Source organism: Acinonyx jubatus, chromosome A2 (assembly GCF_027475565.1).
Source record: "Acinonyx jubatus isolate Ajub_Pintada_27869175 chromosome A2, VMU_Ajub_asm_v1.0, whole genome shotgun sequence".
Lineage (NCBI taxonomy): Eukaryota > Metazoa > Chordata > Mammalia > Carnivora > Felidae > Acinonyx > Acinonyx jubatus.
In genome coordinates, this window is record NC_069383.1 from 143,784,149 (window position 1) to 143,803,072 (window position 18,924).

General features: G+C 49.0%; 2 protein-coding genes across 7 annotated transcripts in view; one reads left to right on the plus strand and one right to left on the minus strand.

Annotated features, from left to right (window-relative positions):
* Positions 1-274: 274 nt before the first annotated feature.
* Positions 275-16,568, minus strand: IL17RB (interleukin 17 receptor B). Of its 3 annotated transcripts, none has more exons than XM_015085270.3 (11): positions 16,452-16,568; positions 13,468-13,492; positions 12,584-12,724; positions 10,588-10,715; positions 10,009-10,135; positions 8,080-8,127; positions 6,563-6,705; positions 6,116-6,184; positions 4,983-5,082; positions 3,264-3,362; positions 275-2,108 (listed from the first exon to the last, which is right to left on the minus strand). In XM_015085270.3, the coding sequence occupies exons 3-11, from the start codon at positions 12,705-12,707 to the stop codon at positions 1,594-1,596; spliced, it is 1,353 nt and encodes a 450-aa protein (XP_014940756.1). In that variant the 5' UTR covers positions 12,708-12,724; positions 13,468-13,492; positions 16,452-16,568; the 3' UTR covers positions 275-1,593. The 3 variants fall into 3 exon arrangements, with proteins under 3 accessions (XP_014940756.1, XP_026894796.1, XP_053076337.1); XM_027038995.2 differs by lacking the exon at positions 16,452-16,568 and adding an exon at positions 15,724-15,838; XM_053220362.1 differs by lacking the exon at positions 16,452-16,568 and adding an exon at positions 15,387-15,717.
* Positions 16,119-18,924, plus strand: part of CHDH (choline dehydrogenase) — a 40,424-nt gene continuing 37,618 nt past the window's right edge. For 2 of the 4 annotated variants that reach the window (XM_053220358.1, XM_027038992.2), the window contains exon 1: positions 16,119-16,257. The gene's annotated coding sequence lies outside the window, so the exon portion shown is untranslated. Of the gene's footprint in view, positions 16,258-16,501; positions 17,657-18,924 lie in introns of those variants that run through there. The other 2 variants (XM_053220361.1, XM_053220359.1) reach the window with 2 other exon arrangements.

The window sequence follows — 18,924 nt, forward strand, 5'->3', positions numbered from 1 at the left end:
AGTATAAGAAAACAACTTTAACATGTTGGTACTATTGAAGATGTGTGCCTTCAATTTGAAAATTATGTGTTCTTTATTTTTTTTTTTTTAACAAAATATACAATATTGATCTTATTTATGTATCTGGGCTGTTTCAACACAATTTATTAGTGGCTACCTAATTCCAAAAGCAAAATGTTAGTTTTGTTCATAATCTTTTTTTTACATAATAACATATTGTTATAACTGGTAGATGTGGTTTCTGATCCAAGTTTGGACATAAGCCATGTCCGTCTTCTTTTACCAGCACTTTATTAAGCACCATGAAAACAGATCATGACAAGTGAGCTTAACCACATTAAACATATTGTCTCAGCCATTACTAAGTATCTGCTTGGGGAGCTGAACATGGTGAGTTTTCACTCTGTGCTTCCTTATTTTGGTTTTTATTTTATCCATAAGACATGTATTAGAAGGGGTGGCATGGCCCTTTAAGGATAGTTTTGACACTTCACGAATATATTTTAACAGTCATCCACCTGAAACTGAGCCACGTTCTAGAGCAGATACAGGATTGCATGTGTGAAAGACCAGCAATCTTAGAAAAATGGGCATAACATAAATATAAATAATATATATAGCCCCTTGGTAACCTCTGCATTAAAAAGATGCTTTTAGAGAAAGAAGTTGGAAGACTTAAAATATCATACATTTCTATGTCATGGAACTCTATGGTAATTTAAACCATTATAACTGATTTATAAAAGACTACTTCAAGAGGGCTAACTTTCTAAAGAGCAGGAACAATTTGTGTTTTGAACATGAAAAGTTAACATAATAACCAAGAAACTGAACTCTTGACGTGACCTCTAATAGGTAGCTTTGGGCAAAAGTTGATAGGAGGTCTGCAAGTAATGTATATTGGTGTCCATGTTAAAAGTCACCTGTACAAGAATCAGGTCATGAATTAGTTCAGAGAGGTCCTATACAAGTGCCAAATAGTATGAGCAGTTACCTGTATGCTATGTTATCTGGCCAGCAGAGATGAGTTCAGCTTGTTATTCCGTATTCTGTTTTTTTAAAATAGTTTTTGTATGTAATAGAGGGTTTTTCACCTATGAAGTTGAGTGAATTAGTGAAGCCTTCTTAAATTTGATACTCATTAAGTTTAGAAGGTTACAGAAGTAAAGTTTTACCTACAGTACAGTGCATGGACTGTTCAAGATTGGATGTTCGGCTGGAAGATGCTTTATCACTGCATTATCAAAATGGTTATAATTTTGCATTATTACTCTCCTTGATTTTGATTTAGCTTTATAATTATAAATTTAGTTTCTGTCCTTTAGTTAATGCTACAGTAGTTAGTATTTATAACAGTTTTATTGGCATGAAAGTTTTGATTAAGCTAAGGCATATGTATTTAGTTATGAATCCTCCCTATATTCCTATTGCTAAATAAAGCAGGTGTATGTAAAATCCTCCCTGCACGTAGTCCATACAGAAACTTTAGAATCCTGAGATGCTTTCCCCCTATAATGTGGAGGAGTAGGAAGGCTTCAGGGCCCCTTACTTCTGGGTGGCCTACATGGAACAGGCTGTCAGCCTCTTTCCCGCTCACATGTGCTGCTCGACACGGAGAAGTTCTGTACAGAAAGCAGGAGCATCCTTCATGAGGCGGTACTTGGGGCAGACACTGAGCGCACTGTACTCATCTTTGGTATCTGCCTCTCTAAAATAGACCACCATGTATTTGCGAAGGGGAGTCTGGTTTCTCAGATCGCTGCAGAAGAGGTTAAAGGCAAGGGGGAACAGGTCTTGGGAGTTCTCATGGGGGCTGCCCTCACTCTTGTCACAGGTACTATCACACATGGTGTTGACGTCATTGGAAAGTAGGAAAATGATTTTATCCACTGCTTTCTTCTGAGTGGTAAGCCACTGCACTGGACCCATCTCCGCTATTTTCTTTTTCTGCCACTCTTCAAGAATAACCTCGCTTCTGCAGTGGTTTTGAAGAAATTCAGTGAAGTGACACACTGTGTGATGGAAGCATATTTCAGATGGGTAAACCACAAGAACCTTAATGGGGGCCAGGAGGGTGGCAGTAGGGAAGGAGGCCTTCTTGATCCTTTCTGTGGGGGGAAGAGAGCGTTTGTTAGCTAGGAACGGCACACAGCAGGCCGTCACTCTAATCTGAACCACCACTAGTAAATGAACCCCAGCGAGGGAATATTGGCTGAGCACCAGGGACGTTGTTACTGCCAGCAAGGAAAATACCCCCCCAATGTTCCTTTTGAACATACCACCTGAAACACACTGATGCTCAACACAACCTTAAAGATGCTCTAAATGATGTATTTTCAAGTCCCCATCACTACGTCAGTCTTCTTAACCCATATCTTTTCAAATGAAGTCACAGAAACTGTTTAGGTTGGAGGTACTTTGTTTTAGGTGGGTGGTTCTAACCAGTATTACATAGTGTCCTATATAAACAGGGCTACCTGACCTGTGCCCTTCACATCACATTTTGAATTAAGTCAACTCAGTAATTGATCCATCTGATGCCTGCAAATGGTAGTCTTTGTGTGGTTGTGTTAGGTTAACTGGTACCCCATTTCAGCTGGAACTTGACTGGAATTCTGTACGTGCTACAGAACAGAAACTACATATGAAAGTACTATAGCTAATACAGGCGAGATCATATCCCTTGAATAGAAGTATTCCCAAGGTCAGGGTTCCACATGGCTTTCTTACTTAGGTTATGAGATTAATCTTGTTCTGTCCACAACATCACAAAGGACTCATAGGGTAAAAGGAGAAGCAGTGGGCTTCCTTCTCGCGTGTATCTGTATAAATACTCTGACTTCTGTATTTAAGTTCTTGATGTTTAAAGAGTTGGCAAGGACCCTGAGGTACACGAATTCAAGTGAGTATTGTTCTTATGCTATGGGACAATTATTTTTAAAAAGTACGAACTAGCTTGGAGTACCTGTTACAGGCAAAAATGCAATTCGCTATTCGCTGTCTTGTGCCCATTGTAGTGCTTGTAGGTGCCCCAATGGTAAAAATGAAACCAGTGGTAGTCACCGGATCGAGAGGTCCCCATCCCTGCTTTGCCTTGGTGGTTGTGACTAAGTCATCATTATCAGTATTTTTGGAGAGTTCTAGGGCATTACATCAGTGCTCTTGCCTTGATGCCAAAATGACTGCTTCTGGAGGAATCTTTTAAAAAATTCACTGTTATTTCCTCATTCAGGTTTCTTTAAAGAACTAATCATAACACTTACTGTGCCTCCATATTACGTAGATCCCAGCCGCCAGCAATGCTGTGGCCCCCAGCAGGGCTGGGAGGAGTAAAGGCTGCCAGCCACCCATCATGCTTCTGCCTGGAGAAAACAAAGTTGATTTACTTTCAGCAAAACAAAGCCAAATTTATCTCCTATTTGGAAACAAGATTTTTACTCTATACTCTGTAGCAGTTTAGATTTCTTTTTTTTTTTTTAACGTTTATTTATTTTTTTTTTTAATTTTCTTTTTTTTTTTGAACGTTTATTTATTTTTGGGACAGAGAGAGACAGAGCATGAACGGGGGAGGGGCAGAGAGAGAGGGAGACAGAATCGGAAACAGGCTCCAGGCTCTGAGCCATCAGCCCAGAGCCTGACGCGGGGCTTGAACTCCCGGACCGCGAGATCGTGACCTGGCTGAAGTCGGACACTTAACCGACTGCGCCACCCAGGCGCCCCCGTTTATTTATTTTTGAGACAGAGAGACACAGAGAGAGACAGAGCATGAATGGGGCAGGGTCAGAGAGAGGGAGGCACAGAATCGGAAGCAGGCTCCAGGCTCCGAGCTGTCAGCACAGAGCCCGACGCGGGGCTCGAACTCGTGAACTGCGAGATCATGACCTGAGCCGAAGTCGGACACTTAACCGACTGAGCCACCCAGGTGCCCCGAAGTTTAGATTCCTATTAACACCAAGGGTCAGTAGATCTCTAGGGGGTCTTCAGATTGGTGCATTTTTCCGTAGAGTGTCCAGGCCATTTGTTAGATTCTCAAAAGGGATATGGGACCCAGGAGGTTAAGAAAGTTCTGCCAAAATCATTTTGGCTTCTTACTGCACTTACATACAGGCATTTTCACCCTGGTAACCAGAGTTTGCATTCAGGTTTTTTGTTCTTTGATGAATTGATGTTATTCTCAGTGTGATTACTTAATACATGGGACACACAGATGCCATTTTTCAAGGCTGTTTTGTTAGACTGACAAACACGGTGGGTAATGCCACCTCCCACAGGAATATCTGTCAGGTAAGCTCAGGAATCCATAGGCACTGTGCCCACACAGAAGTCAGGACTGTTAGGCACCTAGGTTGTCAGTTTGTTGGGCTGAGTTTCTGAGAGTAACACTTTGCAACTTTTGACTCCAGCCCGGGCTAGTTCTGGGAACATTTGTCTGTCTGTAATAAGAGAACTACCATCTCTAAATCCAGAAGGACATTTTCCCCAAATATGCTGCTCTCAGGCATCAGTGAGGTGTGTCTTTGGGGGCCAATATTGCTAATTTGTGGCTGAGTGACCATATCAAATTACAGGAACAGGCCGGGCCACTGAGGCTGGTAAGAAAATCACAGTGCGGTGAAATGCACATTCCCTCATGGACTCAGTCCTTTAGCGCCACTGACTTTTCAGTAGGTCCTTGTAGCACAATGAACATCCATTCTGCGCTGTTTATTTTTCCCCCTTCTTGTGTGCATCCTCTTTCATAAAGGATCTCGTGGTGGATTCGCAAATGAAGCCTCCATTCCCGATCAGCTGTCAGGGCCTCTGGCACGGCGGTGTGGACATCTTCCCCTGCACCCCAGCCCCTCACCGTGTACACAGCAGGGGCTCCTGCACCCTCCTGCAGGTGCATGCCCACCCTGGCCCGTATTGAATGGGGTAGTGCTGCTGGGCCTCTCAGGCCCTGAACCTCTCTGATCACCCTGCACAAATGGCTGGGCACTTACGACCATCCAGCGGGAAGGAGATGCCAGTCTGTGGGCAAAGCACAACTGTTCCTTTGCGTCGGATGCAGTCATTGCCACAAGTATGGAAATACGGAGTCAGCTGAGGGAAAAACAAGAGGCTTGGGAAGCTCGCATCATGCTTCAGAGCAGAAGCTCAGCATAATGCCTACTCCCACCAAAATGTCTCCCCCCTTTCTCTCCTGGTTTGAACCGCACCCCCACCCCAGCATTGTAATAGGGTGAAAAAAAAACAAAACACATTTTTTGCCTTGGTCACACTTCCATAACAAAGCCCTAAAATCCAAACCAGCAACCTGAGACCAAACACCTGACTCCTGAATTGTGAATGTAAACTTTGTACATGTTGCTAACATGTTGGCTTCCTTATCTAAAAGGGTTAGGTCACAGCCTAATACATATACAAATATTTCCTCTAAAAAAAAAAAAACCCGGAGCAGTAGAGCTCCTATTGACAGATATATCCTCCGGGACTAGGAAAGTCTGGTTCCCTGGAAAAGGGGTGCAGTCATAATATGCAGACAGGTATCTGCTCCCTCTGGCGTGCCTGAGTGCTACCTTTATGTTCCAGGGAATGAAAAACAAAAGCTCCTTATGCCTTGGGTGTGGCTGTGTCCCTCTATGACCCTCCATGTCCCCACATCATAAACTTGGAGCTGAAAGAGACCTGAGAGCATCTGCCCGGGCCAGCTTCCTGTTTTCCAGCCGACTAGACTCATGCCGAGAGGACAGGCAGCTGCCCTTCAAAGTTCATACGCTGCTCGAAACCCAAACCTTCTGATTTTAAATCCTTTGTTGCTTCATTTTGCAGTTAAAACCGAAACTTGGGAAAATTAAATGGTACTCCTGTCTCAGAAGTTCTCTGAGGCTCTGTGACTAAAACGGAAAGTCAATAGCCACTAATAAAAGCAAAAGGGATCATGGCCCGAAAGTTTGCTTCCACCTTTGCCTCCATAACGAATGAGGCAAGGGTTCCCCACTTGTTGCTTAGTGCAGGCAGCCGGCAGAAGCGAACCGGGGGTGGGAGCTCATCAGCACCCGTGACCGGTGGCCTGTGCAGCAGCAGCCAGTCCCCCAAGCGCCCCTGCCCTCGCGGACGGCTCGGTGAGCCTTACCTGGACCATAGCACCTTCACTCTCCCCAGTCACCGGGATCACCACAGAAGTTCGCGTTGGGGGTTTGTTCTGGGGCAGATTGAATGAGACAGCATGGAGAATCATGAGCCAGGGGAGTGAGAACCAAGATTGCCAGTGAAAAGACTGCTCTTCCCAAACTGACTCAACTCCTCAGACTCTGCGTGAATAAGCATTCATTTCCTATTTCGGATACGTCTACCTCTGGTTGGTTTTAGATTCCCAGGGACAGTTGCAGGGATGTTCCCGGGGACTTGTGTTCATTTGTTAAAGGAGTCAAAACAGCCCCGCACACCTAGATCAGGGACCTACCCGCCTGTGCCGTTACAATGGAGAGCCTGTCCAGGGAATCCTAGGGGACCTGCATTTTCCTCGTCAGCAAGGTGAGCAAGGCTGGGGGTGGTGTTAGGAAACGAAGGGAAGAGGTACCTCCAGCACGTTAGAAAACCCGATTACAATGCGATTTTGGATGAGAGCCATGTATTTGTTTCCAAGGGGGCTGGTTGTAAAATTCACTTCCACCACCGTCTTGTTCTTCTTGCAGGCAGTGACGTTGGGATCCCACAGACTTCCTGAGTCCAGAGAGAATCACATGGACGGTGTTGCAAACTGCCCCTCATTTAAGTCTCCCAAAGGGCTTGGCCAAAACATATCTAAGTTCTCTGGCATGCGTGCATCCAAGGGCTCTCTGCACAGTGTACCTTTTACTAGTCCTTGCTCCCAGCATCGCAAAGTACCTGCTGCCCAAGAAAGTTTAGGGGCCCCATATCACCACTTTGCTGAGATAGCTTCCCTGGGCTGGGGGCGGGGGGTGGTGTTGGAGGCACAGATGGGGTTCTACTACTCCCTTCAATTCTCAACATCCATTTTGAGTTAAGGGTTGAGGTCAGCATTTTTTCCTTTCTTGGATGGGGAGGAGGAGCCCCAGGCCAGAAGACATGTTTAAGGTTATAGAGCAAGTGGATACCCTGACAGGCCTACTCAGTGAGACAAAGTCAGTTGTTTGATTTTTGGGACTTGCAAATCAGTACCAGGTTAATTTCCAGGAACAGAAGAGATGGGAGTGTGTGGTGTTTTCCCCACGGGGGAGAGCATGTCAGGCCCTAGCTCAGAACCGTCTTTGGAGGGGGTGTCTAGGACTGATGGAAGGCCCTCAGAGCTCCCCACACCCACTGTGCCCTCCACAATCCAGATCTCTTTTGGTGGGAGGCAAGAAAGGAAGCATAAAGCTCCAAGTCTGCCTTCCACGAAGGAGTCTGTGTGCAGTTCAGTCTGATGGGGTGCACAGGGATGCCCGCTGGGTTGGGGGTGCGTAAAAGATGGGGATTGGTTCCCTCATGTGCCACTAGCCTCATTAGCATCATAAGACTGTATTACCCAGAAATTTACAAGCACCCTTGTGAAATCCTTGGAAATCGGACACTTAGGACTGATTATCCTCAAGATACTTATTTCAAAACTCCAAGGGTAGAGGCAGATTCTAATAGTTTAGCCTGTGAGAGGTGAACTCCAGTGAAGACACAAGTTGAGAATATGCTTTGAGGTCATTACTTTAGCTAACACTCCTACCTCGAATGCTTGCTAATCCAAATGGAAGGTTCATTGGGCCCCCAGGGCCAGAGGTCAGTGGAAGGACTTACAGATTCCCCTCCAGTCAGGAAGGGCCTCCAATCAGCACCACTGTAAGTGCAGTTTGTACAGCGGGTGTTTTTCTGTGACTGTTGGCTCACTACCTAAACCTACTCAGAATGGGTCCTTCTCTGGACAGGCTGCTTGACTGAGTCGGCACAGTGCTGGCCAGGAGTGCTGGCCAGGGATCAGCCCTCTCCATGCAACTTGGACACAGAACTCCCCTGCTCTGGGCCTCAGTTTCTTCATGGAAGATGGATTGGGTTGTGCTGGCTCCAGGTTCCTCTAATGACAAAAGCAAACATGTATTTACTTACCTGCCTTGATGCACTTTTTTTGGTATTTCATTATGTGGTCTAGGCAGCCTGGAGATTTGAATGGAAGTTTTTACATTAGAAAAAAAAAAAGGAAGTGCTTCACTCCCTCACCAGCAAGCACACATGCACACATGCTTACCACACTTGTAACAAACTGCCAGAATACTCAAGATGTGAGGTAAGATAGCAAATTTAAATGGGACGCTAACATTTGGCATTTGGTGGTTAAACAGAAGACTACCCACGAAGTGATAACCAGAGTCTAATTTAAATACAACCTTTATCAGAATAGTATCTATGATCCCCGGGAGAAGACTTGAACCTTTGAAAAGGTTTGATAATATATGTAAATACCGCCTCTTCCAGGAAGTGGAACTCAATCTACCCCACACCCCTACCCCAGAATAGGGGGACATTTAGTCATTTGCTTTTTTAAAAAAGTCATAGTAGAGAAATGGAAAATCAGTAGATTTACAAGGAGATACCTGGCAGGTACCACTTAACCAAGTGACGATGGTGAACATGACCAGTGACGTGGTGTGTATGTCACCCGCCCCTGATAGGAAGCGAGGACAAGGACACTCGACCTCTGCACTGTCTCTCCAAAAACTCACACCCCCAATCTAATCAGGAGACAAATATCAGACAAACCCAGACTAGGGGACGTTCTGCAGGATGCCTGGCCGGCACCCTAGATTGTCAAGGTCCTGAAGAACAAAGGAAGACTCAAACCTGTTACCAGAGGAGACCGAGGGACACGAGGACTAAATGGGACTGGCACAGAAAGAGGGCATTCATGGAAAAGCAGGTGATATCCAAATAAAGTCTGGAGTTTAGTTAATAGGGATGTACCCATGTTGGTTTCTTAGCTTTGATAAACGTACCACGGTGACATCAAAGGTGAATGAATGATCGGGGAAACTGCCTGAGAGCTATATAGGGATCCTTTGGACATCCACACAGTTCTTTGTTTTATCTTTGCAACTTTTCTGTAAAGCTAAAATTACTCCAAAATAAGACATTTATGTTTTTTAAAATGGGGTTTGGTTGCATCAAGAAAGCTGGAAAGTACTATGTAGTAAGTTGTGGGGCAAAAAGAACACCCTGGACCACACTCTCAAAGAACAGCAACGAATCAGAAATTTACCCCATTTGGCTTGGACACCTTGCCAGAGGCAGAGGACAGGAGTGGAGTACAGAACAGGTGACCCATCCCAGGTGAGGGTGGCATGGGAAGCACTGTAGCTGGGCACCATGCTGGCCCCTCTACACATGACACACGATCCTGTCTCATCCGCGCGGCAGCCCCGTGTGTGACCCTGAAGGTGTGACACTGGAGGGCTGGTTGTGTGCTGCAGCATAGGGGAAATAACCCAGTGTTCAACCCAGTGCCACCTGCATTTCACTGACAGCCCCGGGGGCCGACTGGGGTCCATGTGTCCTCAGAGACCCAGCCACTCCTCAAACACCACAGCCAGTGAGGAAGCCAGCCAACACTGGAGCCCACATTGTACCCACAACATTCTGCATTAGTGGCAGATGGTTAAAGTCACTGATCAAGAAGGCCCAGGGTTGGGACGTCAGCTTCACTCTTCCTGTGTGTGTAACCCAGGGCAAGTCACTTAAGCTCTCAATGTCTTCATCTATCCAACAACCTCAGGGCTGTTGGAAGCTTTGGTGACAGGATGCACGTCAGGTGCTCAGCTGGTGCCTGACACAAAGGAACAGGCTTTTCCCTACTTTTTATCTGACTTCCTCCTCTCCCCCACTCTGTGAGTGAGGCATAGTCACTACTGCGTCTCACGAGGAAACCAGACTCGGCGAAGCCAAATGCCTTGTCGAGGCACCCCAGCCTCTCTGTGCCAAACCACACACCAGACAGCAAGCATCCCTGCAAGACAGAGGATGACAGAGGAGTGAGGGAGTTACCTGGTGAGGTGAAATTCACAGACATGGAGGGGCTGTCTTCATTCATATTTGCATTGGGGATATTGTGGGCCCCAATGAAGTAGACTGTGTTCAGCTCCACAGGAAAACCTATGTAGGAAAACGTCCACTGCAAGGCAAAGCAAAGAACCCCTGAATTCCCAAAGCACTGCAACGCAGAAATGTAGTGCCTTTGTATGCTGCCCTTCCCATTTATAATTGCATTCCTCTACCTACTGCTGAAACTTCTGTCTCCAGCTGATGTCTACTACGGGAACAGAGCTCACACCATTTCCCAGTGTAAGTCACAGAATCAGAGAAGTGTAAACTTTTAGAGCCAGGATATAATTTAAGTTCAGCTCCCCTCACTTTGTGGATGGGGAAACTGAGGCCCAGAGATGCTGACTTGCCCACGGCACACAGCCCAGAAGTGGCCAAAAATAGGATTTGAACCCAGGCATCCTACTCCAGGCTCCAAGCTGTGGCCGCTCAGTAGCCTGTGTGTACTGCACGTCACGTCTGCCCCCCAAGCAAAGGGGCGAGCTTTAACGACAATTAGCCGAAGTGCCTCAGCGCGCTCACTCTGCCGCCAGAGGGTCTGGTCTGAGTCTGGAAGGCTTCTGTGTAATTGCACCTCACGCAGCTGTAGGACTGGAGGTTACTCTTGCCTGTCACGCAGATCTTGGTGGCCTTCAACAAGCGGATGCTGGCTGCAGAGACAGGCAAGAAGGCAGCTGTTTATTTAGCACCTACTATGCGGCCAGCTTGATGCTGGAGGGTTTACATGCCTTATCCCAGTTCATATTTACAACAGTCCTGTAAGGTAGACACCTTTGCTGTCCTCTGTTTACAGATAGGGTGAGTGAGGCTTGGGGGATTTCAGGGAGCACTGCCTAAGCTTACAAAGCTCACCAGTGGCAGATATGGATTTAACTCCAAAACCCAAGCTCTTTCCTCCTCACTGGTAACCCTCAATTTCACAGGATCCTGCAAAGGGGACTCTGGCTCTGCACTACCGTGGGTGTCTTTTAAGAGGAACAGGCCCCTCAGAGTGTCATCACCAAACCATGCTGTTCTGACTGCCCCTCCCTCCCCCTATTCCCTGCCTGGAAGGCTGACCACTCCTTCAAGGCCAAGCTCTCCTGTAATAACAGCTAACAAATGCAAATGCTCACTCTGTACTCGGTGTAGGGCCACTGCCTCACTGCACCACCTAGTTACAGTGCTCCCTGAGGACCCTCGCCAGCTCCCCGCTGCCTCCACCCCATTCAGATGGAGCACAGCTCCTTCTGGGACCCCCTGACACTGAGCCTGTGCCCCTCTGCTTGCCTCCCCCCGTCCTCTGAGAGCCCTACTGGGTGGGAACTGTGGCCGCCTCACCTCTCTGTGCCTGGCATTCCTGAATTCCTGACTTGATGGAATTGAACTGAATTGAGCAGGTGGAAAGCAGAGACATGGGCTTTAGGCCCCCAGGATTGGTTCATTGAAAGAACTTGCAAGCTGCCTTGGGGGAAATGCCAGGACTTTCATGGTGCCATTTGGGAAACAGAAATGTACCTGAGCCAGCACTTTTCCTAAACTTGGTGGTGGTTGGGGGCTGGGGCGGGGGAGAGGGAAATCATCTCTGCACTTACTCTGTTTTCTTCCACAAGATATAACAAACCAAAGAGTACACAGATCGTAAGTAGACCACATGATGGGTTGTCACACTCACGTAGCCAGTACCCAGGCTGAGAAACACACCAGGAATGCCCTTCGTGCTGTCAGTTGCTCCCTACCCAAGAAGAACCACTACTGTGGCTTCCAACCACTTAGTTTTGCATTCAGATGTGGATGTGGACTCTGGAATCTGGTGTCTTATGTTTGTGAGATTCATTCATCCATACTGTGTTTAGTGACAGATCATCATACTCATTGCTGCATCGGGTTGGTTCTGTGATTCCAATTCTACTGTCAGGCATTTGATGCATTCCATTTTTTGGCTGTTATGAATAATGCTACCAAGAATAATCTAGTACAGCAGCACCCCACCCCCTTACTCACAGGGGATATGTTCCAAGACCCCCAGTGGATGCCTAAAACTGTGGAGAGTACTGAACCCTATCTACATTTTTTTCCTATACACACATACCTATGATAAAGTTTAATTTATAAATCAGGCACAACAAGAGATTAACAATAGTTGATAATAAAATAGAACAATTATAACAACAGACTGTAATAAAAATTATGTGAATGTGATCTCTATCTGAAAATATTGTGCTGTGCTCGTCCATCTTCTATGTGATGAGGTGAAGTGAGGTGAATGTGGTTGGTGCTGACATAGCATTAAGCTACTATGGACCTTCTGAAGATACGTCAGAAGGAGGACCGTCTGCTTCCAGCCTCTGGTTGACCGTGAGTAACTGAAACCATGGAAAGTAAAACCACAGATAAGGGGGGACCACAGTATGTGGCTTTTGGTGCACTTGTGTATTTACAGTATTCTGTTTGGTTCCTGCCAGCGGTGGAATTAATGGGTCACACAATCTGCACTTTTCTGCTTTAGTAGATACTTTATTGCTTGATGCAGACTTACCATCTGCCCGGAGTACCCAGCTCACATTCATCAAAATTGAATAGTCCTCCATTGCAACTCTGCTTCTAACAGGTTCCACTCGGAGGTCCCTCAAGTCTCCTGGGGTCAGAGTGTGTTGGACCATCCACTCTGGAGACGGTCCTGGGAAGAGGCAAAACTGCCTAAGATGCTCTCCTCCCTGGCCCTACCCAACGCTATCTCCTCTGAGTGGCCCACCCCGATCCATCCTTTGCTCCCTATTCATCTCTTCTTCCTGCTAAGGCAGCACACGTCTCTTAGTGCTGGCTGATCTATGGCCAAGGAGATTGGTAACCTTCCGGCCCCACCCCACAGGGCACTTGGGACCACCCCATGCGCCTGTGCACTTAAGGATGTATTTAGCAAATTTGACATGTTTGTCCCTCATGTATCAGCCTGGACTTCAGCCAGCTGGCCCACACAACTCCCACTTCCTAATCACTGGTGGCCCCAACCCTCCTCCAGCTCACCTTTTTCCATCCACAATTCTTGGGCAGGAGCCCACTCATTCTTCAAAGGCTACCGTCTCAAACAGTCCTCCTTCTCTAAGACAGCTGCTTCCTGTTCTCCACTGTAAGTGACCTCCTTATCACAGCACTTGATCTCCCAGAGCGGCAGACTTCACTTTCCACCATGAACGGGGATTCCGGCCCTGCCTGTGCCCCTCTTACTGGCCAGGAAGCCAGCCCATCTGAAACACTGGGAGCTCTGCCTTGCTGGGTAGAGGCTTCATCCACGTTGGCTAACAAAGCAATGTTTCACCCTCTCCCTGGTCTCCAATGACCCACTGCCTGGATTTGGGCCCTCTAAAAGTCCACTGTTCTGTCAGTATAAAGCCCCAAATACCCATTCCCTAGCACACCTACCAGGTTCAGAGCCACACTGAATGGTCTGCAAGAGAGAAAGAAACAAAGTATTGTGTTGAATGTCAGCAAACCATAAGCCTTCATTTGCCAAATTAGACAAAACACCATATTTTTCTTAAAACGAATATACAAGTGGCAAACTTTCAGAGAAAAGTTGGGCTGGTTCCACTTCAGTTTAGGGGAGACTAAGCTGGCCCATCGTAGGCTACGATAGACCTTAGATTAGCTATCAATATACTTAGATCCTCAAACCTGCTCATCGCCACACTTAAAAACTAGAGTTGGGTCTCCACTCCTGTCTGTGCCTCACCCCCTTTCCCTGCTATAAGCAGGGGTGATCTGGACCATCATAAAGACCCCTTCCCACTCTAATGTTCAAGTGTAGATTTTGAGGACCATCCAGAGAACCTATTGATTCTCTCCAGGTTAAGGACTAGCTGTGCCAAGAAGATAAATGGAAGAAAGTTATGAATGCAATCCAAGGTGCTGTCCCAGTGTCTTTAAAATATTCCTCTGATACAAAAGGACTCACCTGAGCTAGCTATTCAGAAAATCAAAAAGCAGTTGTGATTTCATCATGTTATCTTTTGAAAAGAGTTTTTAAAAACTCTTGATCACTAGTGCCCAAAAAGGCCAGTACTAAATCCTTTAGGGTTAATGGCTCATGTCATTTTAAGAAACAAATAATCAGTACTTTTGTTTTGGAAGAAAATACTGGATCTAAAATATTTAACTTTCAGGCAGCAGCAAGTTCCAGTGACAAGACCCTATACAATAAAAGTCAACCAGCTCTGGGGCACCTGGGTGGCACAGTCGGTTAAGCGGCCGACTTCAGCCAGGTCACGATCTCGTGGTCCGTGAGTTCGAGCCCCGCGTCGGGCTCTGGGCTGATGGCTCGGAGCCTGGAGCCTGTTTCCGATTCTGTGTCTCCCTCTCTCTCTGCCCCTCCCCCATTCATGCTCTGTCTCTCTCTGTCCCAAAAATAAATAAAAAACGTTGGAAAAAAAAAAAAAAGTCAACCAGCTCTGGAGTCTGATCCCTCTCAGCCTGTACATTTCCAAACATCTTGTAAGACAGAAGGTAAAACTTTTGATGGTTTGAGTAATATGGGTTTGGGTGAAATCGTTAGTCCCTCATCTTTGTCTTTTTAAAGCTGAACTCCAAGTAATATCAGACATTTTTTTAAACAAATAAGACACCATAGTGGGAGTTGAGTTCTTGTCAAAGGGCTGGTGAGACAAATTTTAGGAAGAAGCAAAGCAACAAGGAGAGTAGCTGGAGGCACCAGGGCACATGATCGGGGTTCATCTTTCCATAATCATGAACAAGTAACCACCATGTTTTACGCTCTATGCTAAGAGAGCAGGGATATAGTTTCAAATGCTGTTTCAGAAGATTTTTCTTCACTAGTGACCCAAAAGATTCCCTCAATCCTTCGAGGCACTGGGGAGAAAAGGAAACCTGTCAGAGTTCAACAGATTACTAGCTCCGGGTCATGGTACCCTAGCACAGCATCAATCAACATGGCAAAAAAGGGCAAGCAGTAATGGAGAAGCAGGGTTTTTTTTGTTTTGTTTTGTTTTTTAACGTTTATTTATTTTTGAGAGAGAGAGAGAGAGAGAGAGAGAGAGAGAGAGAGAGAGAATATTCTCTATAAGTATGGGAGGGGCAGAGAGAGAGAGAGAGAGAGAGAGAGAGAGAGAGAGAGAGACTGACAGAATCTGAAGCAGGCTCCAGGCTCTGAGCTAGCATCACAGAGCAGGACGCGGGGCTCGAACCCACGAACCCCGAGACCATGACCTGAGCCGAAGCCGGATGCTTCACCGACTGAGCCACCCAGGCGCCCCGAGAAGCAGTTCTTGTACCCAAAAGTGGGCTTACGATTGCAAGCGTAACAGTTAACAATATTGAGTGCCTACCATGTGCCAGGCTCTTTGCTGCTGCCTTGCAAGCCCTGTCGCTGTTCCTCACTAGACCCAAGTGAGTCTTCCTTCTACAGATGAAGACACCGAGCCTCAGTGAGCATAAATGACCGAATCCAGAACACCGGCTGGCATTTGAGTCCGGGGCCCTCTGATTCCGACGCCCCTGACTCGAGCCTGAAGCCCAGGACGGCGTGTCGGGCTGACCCAGAGGGCGCATGTGTGCCCCTTCCAGGGCGCTCTCGGAGAACAAGCATGAGATGGGGCGTCGGACGCCGTCAGGGTCGGGGCTCCAGGGAGGGAACGTGGGAAAGGGGCGCGGGCGGAGGCTTACCGGCTCCGTGGACACCAATCCCCAGCACAGCGCGGCCAGACTCAGCAGCGCTAGCGACATCGCGGAACCCCCTTCAGCCCCCGGCCGGCCGCACTCTTATCTCGGCGCCCGGGGCCATCCCTCGGGGCCCCGCCTCCCGCAGCGCCGTCCCGGCCCCGCCGCCCGCGCCGAGGGCGGACCCCTCTCTGGGTGGCAACGTAGGAGCGCCGGGGCCCGCCTGCCGGGGCTCGCGGGGATGGGCCGCGTCCCAGATCCTCGGGGCGCCTGGTGGGCAGAGCACCGGCGGTCCCGGCGCGCTCCGGGCCCCGTGCACACGTGGGAGCAGTGAACCAAGTGCAGGATTGCACACGCGCGCTCGGGCCAGCCCGCAGACCCGGTCCGAACCGCCCGCCAGTCGTTCCCCTCCAGGCCGCGGAGAGCGCGCGGTGCGCCGGCGCCGCCAGTTACAGGGTAGCGGGGCGAGGGCCCTGACGCCGCCGCCGCCGCTCCGCCGCAGCACCCCCCCCCCCCCGCCCCGGGCCCCAGCTGCCGAGGGTGAGTAGCATGGGGCGCGCCCCGACCCGCACGGCCCTGGCCGCAGACTGGAGCCCCGGGCGGCCTCGGGCCGGGAGTGGGTGAGTCGGGAGGACCAGGGCTGGACGCCGAAGCAGGAGCCCCACCTTCCGCACCGGCGCCCCTTCCCCCCCCACCGCCCCCGAGACAAAAGGGTGGGACGCGGGTAGCCGAACCTCGCTGAGTTCTTCGCGGTAGCTAGTACTTCTGAGGAACTAAGTTGTGTGTTGTTAGAGTAATGGAAACCTGGTGTGTTTACTGCCAAACGAAACGAGGTCTGAAAGTAACACTTGGGTGTCCGAAGGCGGAAGCGTCGGACGCTGTCAGGCTTTCGCTGTTCCCAAGAATCACGCGCCGCCTTAAATGCAAATCCCCGGCCGGCCCTCAGACACTTGTTCTGACCCCTGGGCACCCACTGGGCTCTGCTTTTACAAGCCCTCTTTTGGTAATTCTGCCGCCTGCGGCTGGCTGGAACCATCCTTTGAGACACAGTGATTTGGGAACAGGTTAACAAAAAATTAGTTGGGCTAACAGTGGATCTCAGAGCTTAGATCTGGGCTGCTGCAGTCCCGTTTGCAAAGGACCAAGTTAGGTTGACCAACTCCAGGCCACTGAAACTTGCAGGCCATGTTAGCTGCCTTCCTACAGATGAAGAGATGAAGGCCTAGAGACGGCCCTGAAACTTATGGAGGGAATTGTCAGCTGGTGAGAGGTTGACTTTATCAAGCAGCTGGTTTTGCTGAGGTCCTACTATGTGCCAGGCCTGGCTCACTTGCCGGGTACAGATTTCGGGCTACATGGACTGGAGCTCAGCCTCAAGGTCAGCTAGAGCTCTGGCATGCGTACATGTGGGGCTCCAGGTGACGTTTCCAGAGGATTGGTCTGGTTCCTGACCCTGGAGAATTGACTGACGGGAGATTGTTGCCTCATCACTGCCTGGGGCTGGGTCACTCTGGGCCCCTTACTCAACCTCTCTGAGTTGCTTTGAGCTATGTGGTCCTTGAGACCTTTTACAGCTCTGATAGTTGTCTGTCTTCTCAGCAAACACCTGCAGGGTGCCAGTCCTGGGGTGCAAAGGTGAATGACACACAGGTACTGGCTGATGGGCGCTCTCTGGGGATGAATGTGGTGAGTGCATGTTCAAGGGCATGTGTGCCTGCCCTGCTGTGAAATTGCAGTTGGAGACAGGCCCCTAGGCCCGGTGGAGATCGTGAACTTTGTCCCCGGGTGCCAAGGAACAACAACAGCCGAGGTTTAGGCAGTGGTCAGTTTAAGCTTTAGAAAGGCCACTTGGGTGACTGTGCAGGGCAATGGGGGGCCAGCCCCTCTGAGACCAGCGAGAAGGTGGCTGCTAACCAATATGCATTCCCTCAATGAACAGGTGAGTCCCCGTTGTGGGCCAGGCTCCGAGCTATGCTGGCTTTACAGCTGTGTGTGGGGACCATGAGTGCGAGAGGTGTGGGAACGAGCAGGGATGCAGAGCTGAGGCCTGGAGATAGGATTTATGAGTAGGACATTTATAGGGGGTGAAAAAAACCCGGGATGAGGGAGCAGCCCCGGGGGATCAAACGGGGCAGAGAGGTCAGGGTGTGTCACTCGCAGTCAGGGGTGGCTTTGACAAGAGGGGATGAAATGGACATGGGAGGAAATGCATTCAGAGATGGGAGTTGGGTGGGGGTGGTTTTAAGAAAAGGAGGGTCTTGGGGCGCCTGGGTGGCGCAGTCGGTTAAGCGTCCGACTTCAGCCAGGTCACGATCTCGCGGTCCGTGAGTTCGAGCCCCGCATCAGGCTCTGGGCTGATGGCTCAGAGCCTGGAGCCTGTTTCCGATTCTGTGTCTCCCTCTCTGTCTGCCCCTCCCCCGTTCATGCTCTGTCTCTCTCTGTCCCAAAAATAAATAAACGTTGAAAAAAAAAAATTAAAAAAAAAAAAAAGGAGGGTCGAAGGTTCTTTCTCCAGGGGCAGGAGCTGACGAGTGAAGGGGGAGGTGAGTGTGGTGTGGACGTCACTGAGCATGTGGTAGCAGGATTGGAAGGAGGGACGCTGAGCAGCGTGGGGTGTGGGCACAGCGCTGACAGCACCCTGGCCCTCTGGGGCTCTGGGATGGTGATTATGCCCATGACCAGCTCTGTAGACAGGACTGTGGGATGGGCGTGGAGGGGAAGGACTTGTAGCCACCGCTGGTGTTCTCTGTAGGCAAGTAAGCTGTGCCTGATTGGGGGGTGGACGGGTGTGGGGGGGGTCCATGCTGGCTCGGAAGGTCATTTCAAAAAGTGTTCTTCATGAGAGGTCCTTGTTGATAAGCATACAGCCTTCTAGGGGGCCGTTGGAAGGGACACCATTGGTTTGAATACCTAAGCCCAATAACATTGTGGCTTTACAAACCGGAGGCAGGGCCACTAAGTATCCAGGTGTCTTAGCTTCCTCTCTCTCTGTGACCTGTGGCATGTCGCTGCCCTTCTCAAGGCCTCAGTTTCCTTTTCTGTAAAATGGGGCAGATGAGACCGTGAAGTGGCTCAGTGAGGTGACTTGAGCCTGTGAGGGAAGCAGCCTTTGGAGATTCTTGGACCTTCCCCCTTCAGTCCTGAATTCTGCCAGGTCTGGGTTTCTCAAAGGGCCACCACGCAGTGCACCTTCGCATCCACAGTGGC

Coding starts and splice junctions, on each gene's coding strand:
- IL17RB (XM_027038995.2), bottom strand. CDS start 15,783: ATGTCGCTAGCGCTGCTGAGTCTGGCCGCGCTGTGCTGGGGATTGGTG. Junction 8,128..10,008: donor TGTGAATTTCACCTCACCAG/GTAACTCCCTCA, acceptor TCAAATCTCCAG/GCTGCCTAGACCACATAATG. Junction 6,185..6,562: donor GGTTTTCTAACGTGCTGGAG/GTACCTCTTCCC, acceptor AATCTGCCCCAG/AACAAACCCCCAACGCGAAC.